The following is an 18,562-nucleotide window of genomic DNA, read 5'->3' as shown; positions in this document are numbered from 1 at the left end:
CCCTGACGTGAAATGCAACGCTAGTGTGGAAGGGGCCTAAGTTTGTGGCCGCGGCCTGGTACTGGGTGTTCCATAGCCAGGTCTTGGGCTGCTGTCTGCTGGTTGGCGAGCGGCGCAGGAGGAGGTAAGTACACCTTTACTATTTTTAAATAGCCCGCCCCAGCGCGGACCTAAGTAACTTCAGATACAGTTTTCAAACCCAAAAGCTAGTGTGGATCACAATGGGTTAGAATATATTACTGAGAGGTTCATCCTCCTTTTTCCACTCTTGGTTTTGACATTAAAAACAGCACCCTCAGTTTGAAGAATAGTCGCAAGATCAGTACTATGCTTAAAGCTGTGACCTATCTGAAGAGCGGACGTGTGAGGGAACATCTCTGTAATTGAGAGGACGTACACCTATGAATAAAGTTAGTTGACACACGCTGTAGCGTGGAAACTGAATCACGCCACAGTACTGGCGCCTCTCTGACGACTAGTACTGGCAGTGACGTCATCACGCAGAGCACGTATTATCGCTTTCTATTCTCTGGTAGAGGTCTTCCCTGAAGCGGAGAAGAAGGAAACGAAGCTGTGGAACGTCACTTCCGCCCGGCAGCCAGTTCTGCGTGAGCGCCATCCGGGAAGTTTTCAGTGTTGTGTGAGGCTCGTCAGGGCCGCGTGAGGAGGCGCAGCGTGAACATGAGGCGCAGCAAGCCCGAGATCCAGAAGTACATCGACAGCGTCCAGAGCAGCGCGGCTTCTCCCCGGGAGGTGAGCGCACACACAGCCGGCATCCAGCCCTCGCCGCCGGAACTCCAGTGTGCCGGCCGTGACGTCGTCATGTCTTGTCCGTGGTATTGCGGCTGTCACAGGCCAAGCACCGTAGCCATCCCTGGTGACAGCTCAGCCCGTGTTGTATATGTGTATAGTGATGTGTATGAGCACTGGCCTTGTAGACATCAGTGGAGGGCAGAGCTCTGCTCGTCACATGGCACAGCCTCGCGTTACCCGGCCCACTCTCCTCTTAATTACCTGTTCCAAAATTACTTTTACACACTTCATTGGCCTTGATAATGGCAATTTCCAGCAGGAATAACAGGGGTTTAACAGCAATTTCCATTATGTTTAAACCGATAAGGCGGGAGAGGTTACAGGTCCTGGGATCACACACTGCTGTCACAGCACTGCCCACATGGGCAGCCACGCGATTGGCCTGATCATCCATCAATATTCACTATTTATTTCCAACCTGATAAAACATGAATCATTTCCAGATAAATTGTGACGCCCACACGTTTTGAATTATATAAGCAGAGTCTGATGGAAGCGAGTAATAGCCTATATGCTGGAGACACAATATGTGTATTTTTTTTTAAATCTGACCATTTTGGTTTCCCATGACCTACGTGTATAAATATATACTAGTGTATGTTGAAGAAGAATACTAAAACTGCAGCTAAGGATACCTATAGCTAGTTATGAGCGATCAGTTCAGTATGATGGAGATTGCTGTCTGTACTGGCCCAACAAACCCTTCCCCCTGATGCCTTTCAGTAATGTCTGTTATGGTGCCCTGTGTTATAGGGGTGAAGTGGGTCACTTGCCGTAAACACAGAAATCACTGGACAGATATGTTGGGATCTTTTGCACAAGTCCCTGGTTGTTATAGTGGGATCTATGTTATATAGGGCTAGATGCTGTCTGATTATAATACAGATGCAGGAGTCCTATCCCTGTTCCTAGGGAAGAGGCTGAAATACCTCACATGGTCACACAATATAATGTCATGCTTGGTCCCTCTAGTATTTGTACCTTGTCTTCAAGGTGATATTATGTACCATCCCTTCAGTAACTTTGTAAACATTTACCAAGTTGCCTCTCTGTGCTTGTGTCCTGTGATCATTGATAACTATATCATCACACAGCTGAAGAGCGTACTTCCTACATGTTCTTCTTTACTATGAAAATGAAACCCTTCTAGTCCGCTCACATTGATAGCCTGCTGCATGTTGTGGAGATGAATACGAATTGCTACGGAGAAGTATGTAGCAATACATTCATACTGTGTGTGCATTAGTTCTATTTCTGGAGACCCAGACAACTGTAAAAAATATGCTCCTGACCCACTGAGTGCAGCAATAATGAACATGGGATCCTGGCCTGGCCCTGCTCACCATTCTAACATTCTTACGACCTGTACTTAGTAGGCATTTCTCAAGGCCATGGTGGGAGATCAGTTATTATATTGGGGCAACCTCTTATGTTATAAGTGTTATGGGTATAGTCACATATTCTAGTTTTGATGCTTTTGACTTTTAAAATTTTTTTTTTTTTTTTTAATTTTCAAAATGTCCAATGTATAATTAATATCCGCCCAGGGTTCAACACCAGCATTTTCAGCCACTCTTTAGATCAGTGATGGCAAACTTTTTAGAGACCGGGTGCCCAAACAACAACCAAAATCCACTTATTTACCGTAAAGTGCCAACATGGCATTTTAACACTAACTTATTGCTACCTGTTTTTCAACATCTTTCAATCAGATCAGTCCCCCTGAGGCCACCAATACAGTTGAAAGAAAGGGAAAATTCAGCCTATCATTGTAGCTTCTTTCCAGGGTCTCTCTTGACAGTAAGAATTGTGGGTCCAGCAGGAGGACCTTCAAAGTTCTTCTGTCAAAACCTGCTCATTTTTCCTGCAGTTCCAAACAGTCAATGAAGTGTCGCTTTAAAATAGAGCTGAGGGGAGCATTTAAGTTGCCTGGGTCTGCAGGAAGAATCTGTGGGTTTTTTCCTGTTTGGTGAACTCTGTCTTGGGGTGATGGCCTGAGTGCCCACAGAAAAGGCTCGGAGTGCCACCACTTGACCCGTGCTTCTATAGATAATACAGACACATACTGTAGCTTAGCCTCTTTATTGTAGTATACTCACATTCGTGTATATAAATATGTGTAAATGAAATCGTGCATGCTAGCTATCAGTGCCCAACACAGGGTTTTGTCTCCACTACTTCTTTCAGGACATTTTTGATAAAATCTTAACATAGTATCTGAAGACCCTATAAAGGCTGAAAAACCAGAATCAGTAAGAGGCCTAATGCACACGACTGCGGCTGGAACTCTGGTCTAGCAGCGGCCATGTTCCGCAGAGGGGTGAGCGCTCCCTCCACATAGAAAGCAGAGAAGAAGCTATGCTTAAATTCAGCTATTGTAGGACAGCTCTGTCATGGTGCCGTGAGACACAGTGCGGGACATGTAATTTTTTCTGCTACTTTTTTTTTGTCTCATTTTTGCGACTTTTGCTGTTGTTTTTCAAGTACCATATTTCTCGGACTATAAGGTGCACTGATTTATAAGGGTGATGCCACATGTGGCGTTTTGAACGTGTTTTTGGCCTGTTTTTAAGCAGTGCGTCTAAAAACACATGCGTTTTTGACCAGTTTGAATTAAAATAATTTGTCAAACCTGTCAAAAACTGATGCGTTTTCAAAAGGACGGACTGCTTAAAAACGGGTTCAAAACGCCATGTGTGGCATCGTTCTAAGGCACAGCTTCAATAAATGTCAGCTAAAACGTCTAGGTTCAATTATAAGGCGCAACTGATTACAAGGATGAATGATTACAAGGATTACAAGACCTGTGCACAGCTGAAGGCAGCTGTTGTCTGTAAGGGTGATGTCACACATGGGACGTTTTTGGGCCGTTTTTGAAAACGCATCTGGATTATGAAAACGCATGCGTTTTTGTTCAAGTTTCTGAATTTGTGCAATTAAAAACTGACAAATGCATGCTTTTTTTACGATCTGAAAACGCACTAGCTAGAAACGGCCTGAAAATGCCATGTGTAACATCATCCTTAGTGCGGTTCATATATAAGGCACACCTTTGATTTCTGAGAGAATCAAAGGATTTTTTTGTGCGTCTTATAGTCCAAAAAATATGATACGCCTTGGTCTGCACCTTGTGCAGTGTGACTTATGCAGCTTTATTATCCAGTTCCGTGTGACTTTTTACTTATGTTTTCCTTTTTTTTTTTTTTTTTTTGGCTTATTTTTGACTATTAGGCGCAAATGTGTACCTGGTCCATGGCAGGTGCAGAGGACGGATTTTATTTAATGGACCTGGTTTTGACATGTAAATTAGAATTATTTCACATGCTTAAAAAGTGAAAGATGCAGGGAAGGAGTGTCCACTCCTGCATATACTTTCCCCCCCTCACATGGCTTGTATCCATGTGCATTAGAGACATTTGCAACAAAGTCTAAAAAAGACATGATCATACATGAGGCGCAAAAAAAGACCTACCAAAAGTCTCAGTAATACTATGAAAAAGTCTCAAAAAAACCCTGATATGTCCCCCAGTCTGTTAACCGCACCGTGACCATGTGTCATACACCTCTATGGGGGCTGTGATCTGGCCGCAAATTGCACGGTGAGATCACGGTGCAGCTCCATTTTCCATTTTTGTATGTGTGGACAAACCTAAATATACTATATTTATGCAAAATGTCTAAGTACTTTTGACAAAGCCGCTATGTACCCTAATGTATTATCTATTTATTCTGCTCTAGGGGTGTACTCCATTATTGAAAAATTCATGTGGTGATATGTGGCTTTGTAATCAAGTAAAGGTCGTGCACTGCTGTAGAAGATGCAGTTGGTTTTTATTGAAAATGGTGCTCACTGTGACGTTTCGGCTGTATAGGCCCTTTGTCAAACACACTTTAGGAATGACAGTGTGTGGAAGGCTCCGCAGGATAGTGGTGATTGCATATGTGTATGGCGTTATCCTGCAGAGCGTTCCACACAATTTGTCATTCCTACATTTTGTTTGACAAGGGGCCTATGTGGCCGAACGTCACAGTGAACACTATATCTTCTACAGTGGTGCACGATCTTTACTTGATTATAAATTCAGGGGTCGGATCCCTAGGTTTGATGCGCAGTCCCACTTGTAGCAGTGGCTGTGTGTTCTGGGTCCTGCAACCATTGAGACCTGTTTTCTTAAACTAATATTTTATATCGCTTCTTTCAGAAATCCATGAAAGGCTTCCTTGTTGCCAAGTTGTACTATGAAGCTAAAGAATATGACCTTGCTAAAAGGTGAACCTTTTCATATTGTCTATTTCTGTTCTATAGTCCCATCACCATTGTACTCTGCAGTAACATGTCTCATTGAACTGTTGTGCTGCACAGAATTATGGGTATATGAGCCATGTATAGGATAAGGGTCTGTCCATAATACATTAGAGCCTTTCATAAAATATATTTTGCTAGCCATTTTTTCTCAGCATGATAGAAGACTATAAATTATACTGCCAGATTTTCCTGTTAAAAGAATAAAAATGCTGAAGCTCTAGTCTACTGAAGCATATGACAAACTTAGTGTAAAATATGCACAGGCTAACTTAACATGTTAATGCTATCTGGTCCCTCGGAGCAGCTGTATTACAAATCGGTGCGAATGTTTTTAGCCTATGCATGGTCTATCTTCTCATGGACTGATGGTCGTATGCCGCTGGTCGAGGAGTTAAATGCTGTGAATATAAATATTTTCTGTTTTTATTCGTTTTTTTTTTTATTATTATTTATCTTTTGACTAGGTAATTTTATAATTTGTCACCCTTATCAAATTCACGAAAATTTTTATTTTAGGTGTGTTTCATCGTATATCAATGTCCAGGAAAGGGATCCAAAAGCTCACCGCTTCCTAGGGCACCTCTATGAGATTGAAGGAAATGTAGAAAAATCTGTTGGCTGCTACAAGGTAAGGCCTCATTTAGGTGGCCGTTGCAGGGATATATATGTCCCCATAGACAGCTATACCGGCAGTACGGCATGCTCTCCTCTCCAGCACGCTAACGTGCGCTCGACAGGGATATTGCCGAGAGAGCAAACGTCATTGTGAATGTAAACAAAATATCAAAAAAACTTTTTTGAAACTTTTTTTCAATATGCAAAAGACAAGACACAAGTCAGTTTTTTGGGTATTTCTAAGTTATTATGTCAATTTTATGTAATTATGTAGTGTGTAATAAATACACTATTGTTTACTACAACTGTAGAATTCAATTCATGCAACAGTAACAGAGTTTATTGGCTATTGGTGCTCAATTACTCAATTTGTAGCTTGACAAACTGCACATTAATTCTAAGTGTGGAGCAAACGCTTATAGGCATTTGCAAAATAAACCCTGGTGAAAAAAATATTTTCAGTGACTGTATTTGTTTCCATTTTCTTTCTAGCGTTCTTTGGAATTAAATCCCACTCAGAAGGATCTTGTCCTTAAGATTGCAGAATTAATATGCACTATCAATGTCACAGATGGCAGAGCGGAATACTGGGTAGAAAGAGCAGCCAAGCTGTTTCCAGGCAATCCTATCATTTACAGACTAAAAGTAAGCAAGAGGTTTTATAGAATGTTGCTGTTCTAGATTCTCTTCAGTCACCCTGCCTACAAGTTTCTTGTGCACCAATTTCTTATATTAATAATGTTATTATTGATACAAACATTCAGGTTTGATAAAAAAAAAATGCCAACTAACTGACATATCTGTTCTGTCTGATTTGCTTGCAAGACTAAAATCTGCAAAAATTTCTGTGAAAATTGCTTAGGAAGAAGAAACCAAATTAAGTGACATTTTATAAAGTTTCTTTTTTATAAAGTTGCTTTTTCTACTGATTTATGCAAAGTCTGACATATTTGTGAGAATTTAAGCCTTTATTTTATACACAAAGTGACTTTAACCCCTTAAGGACGCAGCCATTTTGTAGCTTAAGGCTCAGCCCGATTTTTTTGGATTCTGACTTGCGTCTCTTTATATGGTTATAACTTTTGAACACTGTTACTTATCAAAGCGATTCTGGGATAGTTTTTTCCCCACATGTTGTACTTCATTTTAGTGGTAAATTTTGGCAGATAAGTTTTGCATTTATTTACAAAAAAAAAGAAAATATGATAAATTTTTGGAAAAATTTGCCATTTTCGAAATTCAAAATCATTGCGTTTTCAGGCAGATCGATTTACCACCTAAATAAGTTGCTGAATAACATTTCCCATTTGTCTACTTTACATTTTCATAATTTCTGAAATGTCTGGATAATTTATTTTGATGTCACGCGGCTTACAAAAAGAATATCGCTTTTCCGGATTTTCAGAATTGACTATTTTGGGGATAAATACAGTTTGGAATGAAATTTTACATATTTAGCATCAAAACCCCCTATATAACCAACCCATTTTCAAATCTGCACCCCTCAAGCTATCAGAAACAGCTTTTACGAAGATTGTTAACCCCTTGAGATCTTCATAGTAATTGAATCAAAATGGAGGTGAAATTTAGAATGGTCATATTGTTCCCTTATATGTTCATTTAGCCGTAAAATTTACACATTTCCAAATGATAAAAAGAGAAAACCCACCATACAATTTGTTCTGCAATTTCTCCTGAGTACAAAGACCCCCCACATGTGGCTGTGACTTGTGTTATGGGGGCACAGCGAGGTGCAGAAGGGAAGGAGGGCGCTGCAGCTGCCAGGATTTTAGTTTCCTCATTGGCCCCTTTTGAAGGCTATAAAATTTTCGCTTTTTCGTTATTGGGGCCATGTGATGCCATTTTTTTTGCGGGATGAGATGCTTTTTCCAATGTTACCATTTTGGGGTTTGTATCACCTATTGTTGAAAATTTAGGAACGTTTTTTGAGGACAGGAGTAGAAAAGCATCAATTCTGTACTGGATTTTTTACTTTTTTTTTTTTTGGTGTTCACCGTATAGACTAATAATCATGTTATCTTTATTCTATGGGTTGATACGATTACGGGGATACCAAACATGAATATATTTTCTTACGTTTTACTAAATTTGTCAAACAAAACCCTAATGTGGGGAAAAATCTATCATTTATGTATTGCCGTCTTCCAAGTGGCATAACTTTGTTACTTTTTTGGCTACGGAGCTGGTTGATGGCTTGTTTTTTGCGGGACATGTTGTACTTTGCACCAGTATCATGTCGGAGTACATATGGTTTTTTGATCACATTTTATAGCATTTTTTGTGGGATTGAAAAGGTAAAAATCATAATTTTTGGAGGGTTTATAACAGTTTTTTTTTACGGCGTTTATCGTGCGGGTTCAATAATGATTTACTTTTATTCTACGGGTTGTTACGGACGCGGTGATACTATATATGTGGGGTTTGTGTTATGATTTAGACTTTTTTTTGAGTTATATGTCTCTTTATATGTTTTGGGGGTTTGGGGCATTTTTAGTGATTTATGACTTTATTTTTTTATTGAATAACTTTTTTTTTTACTTTTTCACTTTTATACCATGGGACATGAAGAAGCAATCATCTGATTGCTTCTTCATGATAATATTCTGCAATACTCATGTATTGCAGAGTATTATCAGTGTCAGCCTATGCACTTGCATAGGCTGGCACTGTGCCAGTAAGATGACGTCACAGACGCCATCTTACTGGCAATTCTTGCAGGTAACTCTGGGGTCCAGATCGGACCCCAGAGTTACTATAGCAACGATCGGCGCACCCCGAAAACGGTTCGGGGGGGCCGATCGTGGGGGAAAGATCCCCCAGATACATGTTAGATGCCGCGGTCGCGCTGACCGCGGCATTTAACGGGTTAAGCACCCGCGATCGGAGACAACTCCGATCGCGGGTGTTACACTGGGGTGCCGGCTATCAGTCACAGCCGGCACCCCGTCTTTCCCGATGCCGGTTCGGCTCAGATCTTGAGCTGAACCGGCATCAGCTCAGCGTCCGATATATCGGACGCTGAGCGCTAAGTCACTGCGCTCAGCGTCCGATATATCGGACGCTGAGCGTTAAAAGGTTAAGGATGCTCCCTTTGCTTATACCTTTGCTGCCTTAATAATAATCCCTAAAAGTTCATCAAGTGATTCAGCAGTGATTGTGTATGTGTATATGCAGAGGGCAGCATGGTGAGAACAGGCAAAGGCTAAAGCTCTCAAGACACAGGTACATATACATGCAGAGACATGTCTAATGGAACAGATATATTTAAAAGTGGCCAACCCCTTTAATGCACATCTACCATAATTTTTACTGATGGTAGCTTAGTCCTACTAACCAGCTCCTGAGGAACTATTTTCCTCAGGGGTTCTTTTAATATAACTATACGCCACCATTGTGGCAATATAGACATGCTATATATAGACACTTATGCTAATCTATCTGGAGGCGCTGCAGCTTTGCCACACTAAAGCCTCTGAGCGACTTGTCTTTTATAATTTATTCACTCCCTCATTACACTACAAGTTCTGTGGACGGGCGGAACTAGACATGACATGTATTGTAATAGGGGAGTAAATAAATTGCAATACAAGGTGCTCTGAGGTGCTCCGGTGACGTAGCCAGAGCACCCAGACTAATTAGCGCCATTTTTTATAACTCTATTTCCACAGCGTATATAAAAAAAAAAAAATATTGATTACAATTATTCTCAATTCTATTTATTTTTTTTTTACCTCATATTTAGGAGCAGCTGCTAAACTCACAAGGTGAAGCTGGGTGGAATCGTTTGTTTGATTTAATCCAGTCAGAGTTATTTGCGCGCCCTGATGATGTCTATGTGAATATCAGGCTGGTGGAGTTATTTCGGTCCAATAAGAGACTAGATGAAGCAGTGATCCATTGTCTGAAGCCAGAGAGAAGAGCTTTACGCAGCCATCTGGAGTGGTGTACGTGTGTTGTACAAGTTTTAAAGGTCAGTAGATTTCATAGTTTCCATATAATTCCAACAGTTTGCAAGAGTTTAAATGTGAATTTAAAGTTTTCCTTCTCCATACTGTTTGCTTTCATTTGAGGCACATTGACCTGTTTTCATATGGGGCTACTGGTGCCCCATCAATGATTTATTGAGCCAACTATTTTTGTAGACTGAGTTTTTGATCAATGTCTATTGTAAATTTTCATTTATTTTTGTATAAACATAGATTTGCTGCTTACTTTCTTGTAAGTTATTAACCCTTTTCCCTCCATATTCTAGGAGTACCTGTCTGTGTGTCCATCTTCTGATAAAAACAACTGGAGAACATTTAATAAGGAACTTCTACTTGCACATTCAGATGTGGTCTTTCTAACCCTCTCTACTAGGGATGTGCAGGAGAGTAGGCTGGCACTTGAAAAGTAGGTTATCTATCTGCATATTATTGTAGTTTTTGATCAGTCCGCTGCCTTATACAGGCATGCCTATTTACAACACAATGATGCTAATCATGTACATGACTCCTTTATAGTGGTATTTCTATAAAAAGTAAACTTTGACTAAGTTCTTTGCACAGGACAAAAGAAGGCCATAAGCTGACTGAATTCTGTTATAGTATTAACATAAAATATGGATTTTAAGAGGTTAAAAGTACATTATGTTATCGTTAAAAATATTTCTGTGATTTTATTCAAGTTTCGATCAGGCCCTCCTTTCAATAAAACCCCATGCAAATGGAACAGATGACCTATCTGTGACGTTTTCTGAGATGCGTGGCCATTACTTCATGCATGCTGGAACTCTGTTACTAAAAATGGCTCAACACAGTGACGTTCAGTGGAAGGCTCTGTTAGAACCTGCTGCCCTTTGCTACCTTCTGGCTTTCCAGGTATGTTATGAGGTCACGTCATTTTACAGTGCATCTATTCTTCCAAATCATTTAATCTAAATTGACAATTTCTGGATTTATTCTTATGATCAGGTGCCGCGGAGTAAGCCGATAAAGGGAGATGAAAGTTCTTATCTCGAAGGTTTGGCCTGTGACCGTCAAAGTCAGTCGGGTAAGTGGTGGTTATTTAAATCCTACAAACAAGTACTGTATTTACTCAAGTATAAGCAGAGTTTCAGCACAAAAAATGTGCTAAAAACCTCGGCTTATACTTGCTTTTTTTCTTACAGGCATTATATTTGGGCCAGGGGCTGGCAGGCTATATACTGCAGGGGGCTTCCCCCCCCCCCCTATAGAACAGTATTGCATACTAGCACTAAAGATAGTTACCTGCTGCTCCAGCGATATTCACCAAGCTTCTGACTCTGAGCTGTATTTCCATGTAGGTTTGATAATGTGTATTGCTTGTTCCATTTTCTGAACAGGACACCTGTTACTAACTTTGAGCCAAGGCAATGATGACTTCCTCATAAATATAAAAGAAACATTTGCTAATAAGAGTGGTCAAGGTATTTTGTTGAGGTTCCTGTTTGAAGACCATTTGTCAATGGAGAATTCGTTTCTGGGCACTGATGATATTGGAAATGTAAATGGTCAGCCCCCGGACTTAAATGATCTGCATCGATATGACCATGGTAAGGCTTATTTTTGAATCTTTTCCTTTCCTCCAGTTGCAGTGAGATATGGCAGACTTATTTTAAATGTTGGCTATTGAACAGAAGCTGCCAAACGTGCCCAAAAGAGCCATTAACTATAATTATTTTACTTTAAATTTATGGAGGGATTTTTAGTTTTTGTATGTTCAAGAAGGCTCACGTCATACTTTACTTTTTCTGTTCCCTCTTCAATGAAAAAAACCTCCCACAGCAAAAGGTTTTTTCCACTATTCAAGTGGTTCTCCTGGCGCAGCAACTTGGAGCCTAACTTGCTGATCAGGGGGGTCTCAGTGATTGGACCCCCACAGATCACAAGAACAAGGGTACATCTCACCCTTAGATGCCCGTATCGGTCGTTCCCACATGCGCAGTCTGCCCAGTTCATCTCTATGGGCTGACTGTGATTGCTGAGTACAGTGCTGGGATACCTTTGTCAGCTCCATAGAGATGAACGCTCTTATTTGGGTGCGACAAGGGTACATGATCCATGAGGATCCCCATCACAGAGACCTCCACCAATCAGCAAATTGGGCCCTTGCCTGTGGATGGGGCCTAACTTGCTACGCCTGGAGAACCTCTTTAAGTTGACTTCAGATTGCCTTCCAATACGATAAGGAATGTAAGGTGAACGGAAGATGTTCTTATTTTTTTGTTGGTTTTGGGAAAACCTTTTAATGCAAGGTGTGAAGTGAACCTAAGATTTTATTGATGCTTTAACTAAATTGTCAAATTGAGTACTTCCATACACCTCATACTGCTAGATTCCTGTAAAGAAAGTAACCTGAAAAAGTTCCACATATATTAAGCTTCATAGTTATATTTTTATGTACAATCCTCTGCTTTTGTGTATTAAATAATATTTTACATGTATTGTTTCGTTTTTAGGTGCAGTTCGATTGCATAATGGTAGTTTACAGCACTTAACCTGGCTTGGACTTCAGTGGCACTACATGTCAACTATACCCAACTTTCACAAGTGGCTTAAGCAGCTTTTTCCACGGCTACCTCAAGAAACTTCAAGGCTTGAATCCAATAACCCAGAATCTGTTTGCATTTTAGACCTTGAGGTATTTACTGTTTTCAGTCATGAAGCTTTCAGTTGTCACTTTAATCAGTGGTTTACACTTCATATTCTCTATAAAATTACATGAAGAAATGAGCATATAAGATAAAATATGAATTGGTCCATGTGCGGGATGTGGAGGTTCATTTCATTTTTCCTAGTTTGCCTTGTCACGGGAACATGTCACCAGAGCGCTGTTTTTAGTACTGTAGTTCACAGGTTCCTACAGCCATGTTGAAGCAAAATCCAAAACCGTTTTTCTTTAAATCAAGCTTTCATCCTTGAATCCAAGGGATGTGAGGTAAAAGGAGCAGAGGGCAGTTTTTGGTTTTGCCCAGGTTCACACAGGCATAGTTGAGCATAATCCAAAAGTGTTTTTTATAAAATCTGACTTTTTATTGATGGCAAATTTTATATTAAACTTTTATTAGCTGGTTTCTTGAGTTCTCTTTGAGTTGAATGTGGAGGATGAACAGCATTTTATGGAGAGTGGGAGGGGACTCTGCTCCTTTCAACACACGTCGCTGGTACTCTGGGAGGAAACCTGTTAATGGGATTTGTATAAGTTCAGTATAGTTGTATGTGTCAGTTTAGATAATGGGAACACCCATGTGTACAGATAAGCCATGTGAGATTGCTAAAGGTTACTAGGGAGATGGAGCCCTCTCAAGGGTTGGTGAACCTTTGTGCTTTGTGTCTTCAGTAGAGGTAAGATGCTTATATGCTTTCAAACAACATCAGTAAATTGATTCTGTTGAGTCCGGTCCATTGATGACCTTGTTTTTAGGGGTTTCCTTCCAGTGTTGAAACCTCTTCTTTAGTTATGGTTTCCAGGTGGGACATATTGAATTCATATAAAAAGAAAATATTATATAAATATTACTTTTTTTTTTTTTTTTTTTTACATTTTTTAATGCATGCCTTATTATATCATTTGTTTTTAGGTATTTTTATTGGCAGTTGTATACACTAGCAACCTTCAACTACAAGGTAATTATAATACAGCAAACGACCGACAACGACATCGTTATCTACCATTGCCAATCTGCAAGCAGCTGTTCACAGACAAGCAGCGATCATGGTGGGACGCAGTCTATAGCCTTACTCATAAAATTGCTCAGTAAGTTATAGTATACATTAGCCATCAAACTACTTTACCTAAATGCTTGGTAAGCTTATTTTCCCTTTATTCAGGCATGGTACTGCAGCCAAACTCCGTCTTGTTATCCAGCATGAATTTAACACTCTGCGAGCCTTGGAAAAACATGGTCTGCAGCCTGCACTTCTCATTCATTGGGCAAGGAGTCTTAGCATTACAGTAAGTATTATCTAATGCCTATAATATCCTGGAAATTGGACATCTTTTTGTGTTGGTAATACTTCTATTGGCTGGGTATTTGTCTTTTGTTTCACAGTGCTGCCATATGCTCTTAAAGGGAACTTTTCATCCCCCAAAAAACGCACATTGTCAGGCGACTTGCCAGTTTACATGGAAGCCTTTTATCCAAAGTCTCACTCGGCTTCATCATCCCCACCCCCTCTTCCCTCAGGAGTGACAGAGGGGGGAAATTAGGGATTTGCTCATAGCAACCAATCAAAGCTGAGCTCTGGTTATAATGAACAACTGGAACAGTTTTGCTCTCGGGCACTTCTGATAAATCTCCCCTAGTGCATGGCTGAAGTGACATTCCTGTTAATTATTACATTCATTTAATAAAGATATGATCTATGGATTTTTCTAACGGAATTTGAAAAAGAAAAGTTCTGTGAGAACCTGTCACTAGTTTTAATGTTGAAAACCTGATGAACGGTTCCCTTTAAAAAAAAAAAAAAGTTGCCCGTACTGTTATATTGGCTCAGTACAGTCCCATAGATTATCAGTTTCGGGTGGGGGTATCGAACATAGAGCACCAGTGTATTGGCACTGCTGCACTTTGCTTATATAGCAAATGTTGAGGTAATGGAGCTCTGTTCCGTAGTCTTTAAAGTTTGACTAGAATGGTAATATTTAATTTTACCTGCCTCTTCACATAGCGACTGCTAAGCCATATTAGTAAGTCATTATTAGTAAGGGCTTTCACAGTGCAACAGCCATTGAAGCGGGAACTCCATCCTGTGGATGACCAAGCTCCATGGAATGATTAACCATATAACTACTACACAATACATTTCCCCACAATCTTTGTCTCTGCAGGGTAATAATTTGAATTCGTTTTATGACCAAAGGGATTACATGTTTCGCTGTGTTCATTATTGGAAGAAAGTATTACCTCTGCTAGATCTGGTCAAACAGAAGAAGAGCATTCCTGAACCAGTGGACCCCCTGTTTAAACATTTCCACAGCAAAGATATTAAGGTAACTTCTATAAGAGTAGTTTAATACCTTTTTATAGTTGAACAAATGTACAAAAAGTTCCCTTTTTTAAAAATGGCTCTAACATGTGCACCTCATACGGTTGAAATATTTGTCCCAGTTTACGATAAATATAAAAAGCATACATGTGAACCTTAAACTTGGTGCTTACAATTACATGCCATGATTTGTCGCATATATATCACCATGGAATTAATATTGCTCTATAATTTATAGTATCTGGGAATTTTTGTGGCTTAAGCACAGCTATGTTCTATGTAGGGCTTTGTGACTCTGGACTAGCAGGTGTGCAGAGAATGGGGCACAATATTTTGTTTTACCTACAAGCTAATTTTTACAATAAAGTAGTGAAGCAAAGCGATCTTTGTAACTTCCATGTAATTGACTGTTTTGAGCCAGGAGATGGGGTTCGGAGCCCTCATTGAATGCAAAAGCCAAAGAGACAGAGAAAAATAATTATACTTGGGATTATTGCACACAGCTGAGTTCAGTCTGGCGTCAATCTGTCTTTCAGTGTGTGGGTATTCATATAAGATCTGGTTTGTTGGATTAATGGTAGACCCTTAATAGCTGATCACCACTGGACTTCTCTTCCAATCAACCCATCAGCTAAGTCTCCCTCAAACCCCTCTATACATGCATAGTTAAACTAAGTTTCCACACTGTTGTTGCTGTTTAACTGCATCTTAGTACAATATCAAAGTGGGAAAGTCTATCCTTTGACACAATGCTGTCCTTTCAAACAATATGATAGGGATGATTGTTCAACATTGGATTTCAAATTATTTTAATTTTACAGCTATCTGAGGTCAGAGATTTAGAAGATGAAGCTGGAATTGCATTTGCAAAAGTTGATCTTATTGAAGGAAAAATTGATGATGCTGTGCTGGCACTGGAAGCCATTAGGAGTGTTGATTCCTATTGGAATCTTGCTTCGGTATGTATATTCTAAAGCTATTTTCTTTGAGTTTTATTTTTGGAATTTTTAAGATGAACATAATCTGAGACTGTCCATTTAATGAAACTTATCTTTTAGGCAAGTTAGACACAATACAGCATAATAATTTGGTTTTACTGTATATACCGAGTATAAGCGGAGACCCTAATTTTAACACACAAAAACTTGGAAAACTTATTGACTCTAGTATATGCAGGGGGGGGATGCATTGGTCTCAGCTCCCCAGTATAAAGCCTGCCAGCCCCTGTCCCCAATATAATGCCTGTAGGAAACAAAAAGCAAAAAGTGTGCTTGTCTTCTGACGCCCCCCCGGCAGATCCTCTTCAATCCATCGATGCTCTGGCATTGGCTCCGTGTCTTGGCACAGTCCAGTGCATGCATTGTGATGTCAGTGTGTGCTGATACCGAGCACACACTTGATTGTTAGTGTGCGGCTGATGTCATGCAGCCTGTGACAGATCGCTCCGGGACACGGTGCCGATGCTGATGTTAATGGGGCTGTTTTGTGTTAATGGGGTTTCCCCTGATGTTTAGTGAGGTTTTTAACTTCCCTTATTCCCAAAAACTCATTTTCAGTTTTATAAATCTATATTAGGACTTGTTTTCTGTAATACATACTGTTATACCTAGTTGCACCATTTACTATTGTGTGCAATGTACTAGGAAGAAGGTGGAGAAAAACTCCAAATGCAGTGGAATTTATTAAAAAATGTTGGTTTCGATATTTTCTGGTGGTCTATGTTTCTACAGGTGACGGGCTAGGAGACCTCTTGAGAGGCTCCTGGTTGTCATGGCAACCAATTGGTGCCCACAGATGACATGTTGCCACGCTACTGCGATCAGGTTCATTGTGCTACTATAGTGCATTGTAGTGGGTTGGCTACAAACTAACTTCCATTATTGCTGCTCATGTGCCTTCTTTTACAGGTTTATCGCCAAAAAGCAGAGGATTTGGAGAATGAGATCCCACCCTCAGAAGACCAAGAGGAATATCTGAACTACCTGCAGAAATGTAAAACATATCTGATTAAGATCCTTGATGAAGTATCCACAGATCCTTCACTGACTGCAAAGGTAAACTCATTTTCTTTGTACCATCTTATGTAACTTTTTCTCTTCTCCTGTCACGTCCTCTTTTTGTTGGACTATAAACTTTGATGTCTTGCACCAAAACCATATATAAAAACCGATAGCATCATAAGAGAGATACTTATTCTATTGTTCCTCTTAAGGGCCTACATTGAGTTAAAGGAAATTAACCACTTAAAAATCCAACTAAGGATACTCTCCTGCGCTCCTCTGCTAGTCTTGACACCGGAAACTTTTATAATTGGCAGCACCTAGCTGCTGACAAGATGTCTGGCTCTCCGGAGCTATCCACGCCCTCACCAGTCCCTTCTCCCATTCTGAACCCTCTTGATGGAGCATGGGAGAGTAAGGTGTGGAGGCGTGCATAATTAGCAACCCAGAGCGCCGGACAATTTGTCCCAGTGCTCGATGCTGCTAATTATAAGTTTCTTTTCTAGGCAACCCCGGTGACAGCTCCAGGGTCAAGATAAAGAGTAGCACAGTTGGGTATCCTTAGGGGATTCCGTTGTTTTTGTTTTTTTTCAAGTGGTTGATTTCTTTTAAACCTCACTTTCAGTACTTTAATAGGAAATATCTATATATGCATTGCCATAAAGAGGTTTTCTTGGTAGATTATTTATGTAACATGAGACCGTTTACCTTAGAAATATGCCTTCTCTGTCAATTCTGTCACAATAGCAGCTTGTCTAGCTGATCATGTGATCTTTCTGGCCCTAGTTGTGGGCCCCTAGTTTTGAATGGATGGGTATGTCTCCCTTTGTTTTGGGGAACCTGGGGGGTGCCCAAGACGAGAGGAATTGTTCAATTTTTTATCACATGGCTACAGACTTCATTGGCTGGGTAGGTTTGGACTGTGGCATGTCCGCTCTGCACTATGTGTGCTAACCTGATGAACTGTAGCTCAGCGAAGGGAAGGAGCTGAAATATTCTGCTTCTCAGCACACCCTGGCACTTTTACTTCTTGCAGATTGCTAACAGATTACCTATTTCATCTGTTCCAGCTTCCGGTACCTATTGATTCTGTAGAAGAGATGTTGGATGAAGTGAAGAAAGATCTTGGTGAAGTCCATAGCCCGAATTTCAGAGACACACAGTCTTTCATGTCTGCTTCTGCAATAAAGCATTCTACTCCTTCTCCAACAAAGTTCTCTGTGTCTCCCAGCAAAGCACAAAAGGTATTGATGTAGCCTTCATTTGGTTATAAAATGTACTCTTGATCCTGCATTTGTTCATGTATGTTTCATGTTCATGTAATGTATTCTTTCTCATATTACAGTCTTTGTCAAAAACACCACCACCCTGGGCTGAAGATCAAAAATCACTAATTGAAAAACTTGTTCAGCAAGTTGAAGCCTTGAAGGTATAGTTGGCATTTTTCAATGGGTAAAGTTGCTGCATTGTATCCAGACCATTTTGGCAAGCGCCCCATAATGTGACCTGTCAAACTTGTGGCCATCATTACCTCAAGCTATCAAGGATACATTCTTGGAGACCTATAAATAAGTTTTTCACCACTTTTATTCTCTGGCTGTCACTCTCAGATCTTTGCCAGTCTGTTAGCAGATGTCCATCAGTTTGACTGATGGTTGAATTTTCCAGAGCACCCAGTTTTTTTAATTTAATCACTCCCCCTGTTCCGATATACGTCCCACTGTCACCTGCTCTTTGGACTGTGGATGGGCAGGGCTTGTATCGGAATGGGTGGCGCAAGTAAATTAAAAGACAAGGTGATCTGAGGCGTTCTGATG

The 18,562-nt window shown here is 40.2% G+C and overlaps 1 protein-coding gene across 4 annotated transcripts in view; it reads left to right on the top strand.

The window, feature by feature from the left end:
* The first annotated feature begins 444 nt into the window (after positions 1 to 444).
* Positions 445 to 18,562, top strand: part of LOC140118211 (E3 SUMO-protein ligase RanBP2-like) — a 51,314-nt gene continuing 33,196 nt past the window's right edge. For 3 of the 4 annotated variants that reach the window (XM_072135817.1, XM_072135816.1, XM_072135815.1), the window contains exons 1-17: positions 446 to 753; positions 5,016 to 5,083; positions 5,636 to 5,747; positions 6,227 to 6,379; positions 9,498 to 9,725; positions 10,008 to 10,147; positions 10,422 to 10,614; positions 10,708 to 10,786; positions 11,100 to 11,309; positions 12,216 to 12,397; positions 13,338 to 13,513; positions 13,588 to 13,711; positions 14,588 to 14,749; positions 15,567 to 15,704; positions 16,653 to 16,799; positions 17,816 to 17,989; positions 18,091 to 18,174. In XM_072135817.1, the coding sequence (XP_071991918.1) occupies positions 682 to 753; positions 5,016 to 5,083; positions 5,636 to 5,747; positions 6,227 to 6,379; positions 9,498 to 9,725; positions 10,008 to 10,147; positions 10,422 to 10,614; positions 10,708 to 10,786; positions 11,100 to 11,309; positions 12,216 to 12,397; positions 13,338 to 13,513; positions 13,588 to 13,711; positions 14,588 to 14,749; positions 15,567 to 15,704; positions 16,653 to 16,799; positions 17,816 to 17,989; positions 18,091 to 18,174 (2,442 nt within the window). In that variant the 5' untranslated portion in view covers positions 446 to 681. Of the gene's footprint in view, positions 754 to 5,015; positions 5,084 to 5,635; positions 5,748 to 6,226; positions 6,380 to 9,497; positions 9,726 to 10,007; positions 10,148 to 10,421; positions 10,615 to 10,707; positions 10,787 to 11,099; positions 11,310 to 12,215; positions 12,398 to 13,337; positions 13,514 to 13,587; positions 13,712 to 14,587; positions 14,750 to 15,566; positions 15,705 to 16,652; positions 16,800 to 17,815; positions 17,990 to 18,090; positions 18,175 to 18,562 lie in introns of all 4 variants that reach the window. The other variant, XM_072135818.1, reaches the window with a different exon arrangement.

The sequence above is a fragment of the Engystomops pustulosus genome, chromosome 2 (assembly GCF_040894005.1).
Source record: "Engystomops pustulosus chromosome 2, aEngPut4.maternal, whole genome shotgun sequence".
Lineage (NCBI taxonomy): Eukaryota > Metazoa > Chordata > Amphibia > Anura > Leptodactylidae > Engystomops > Engystomops pustulosus.
The sequence above is the reverse complement of the archived record's forward strand: the minus strand, read 5'-3'. Positions and strand labels throughout refer to the sequence as shown.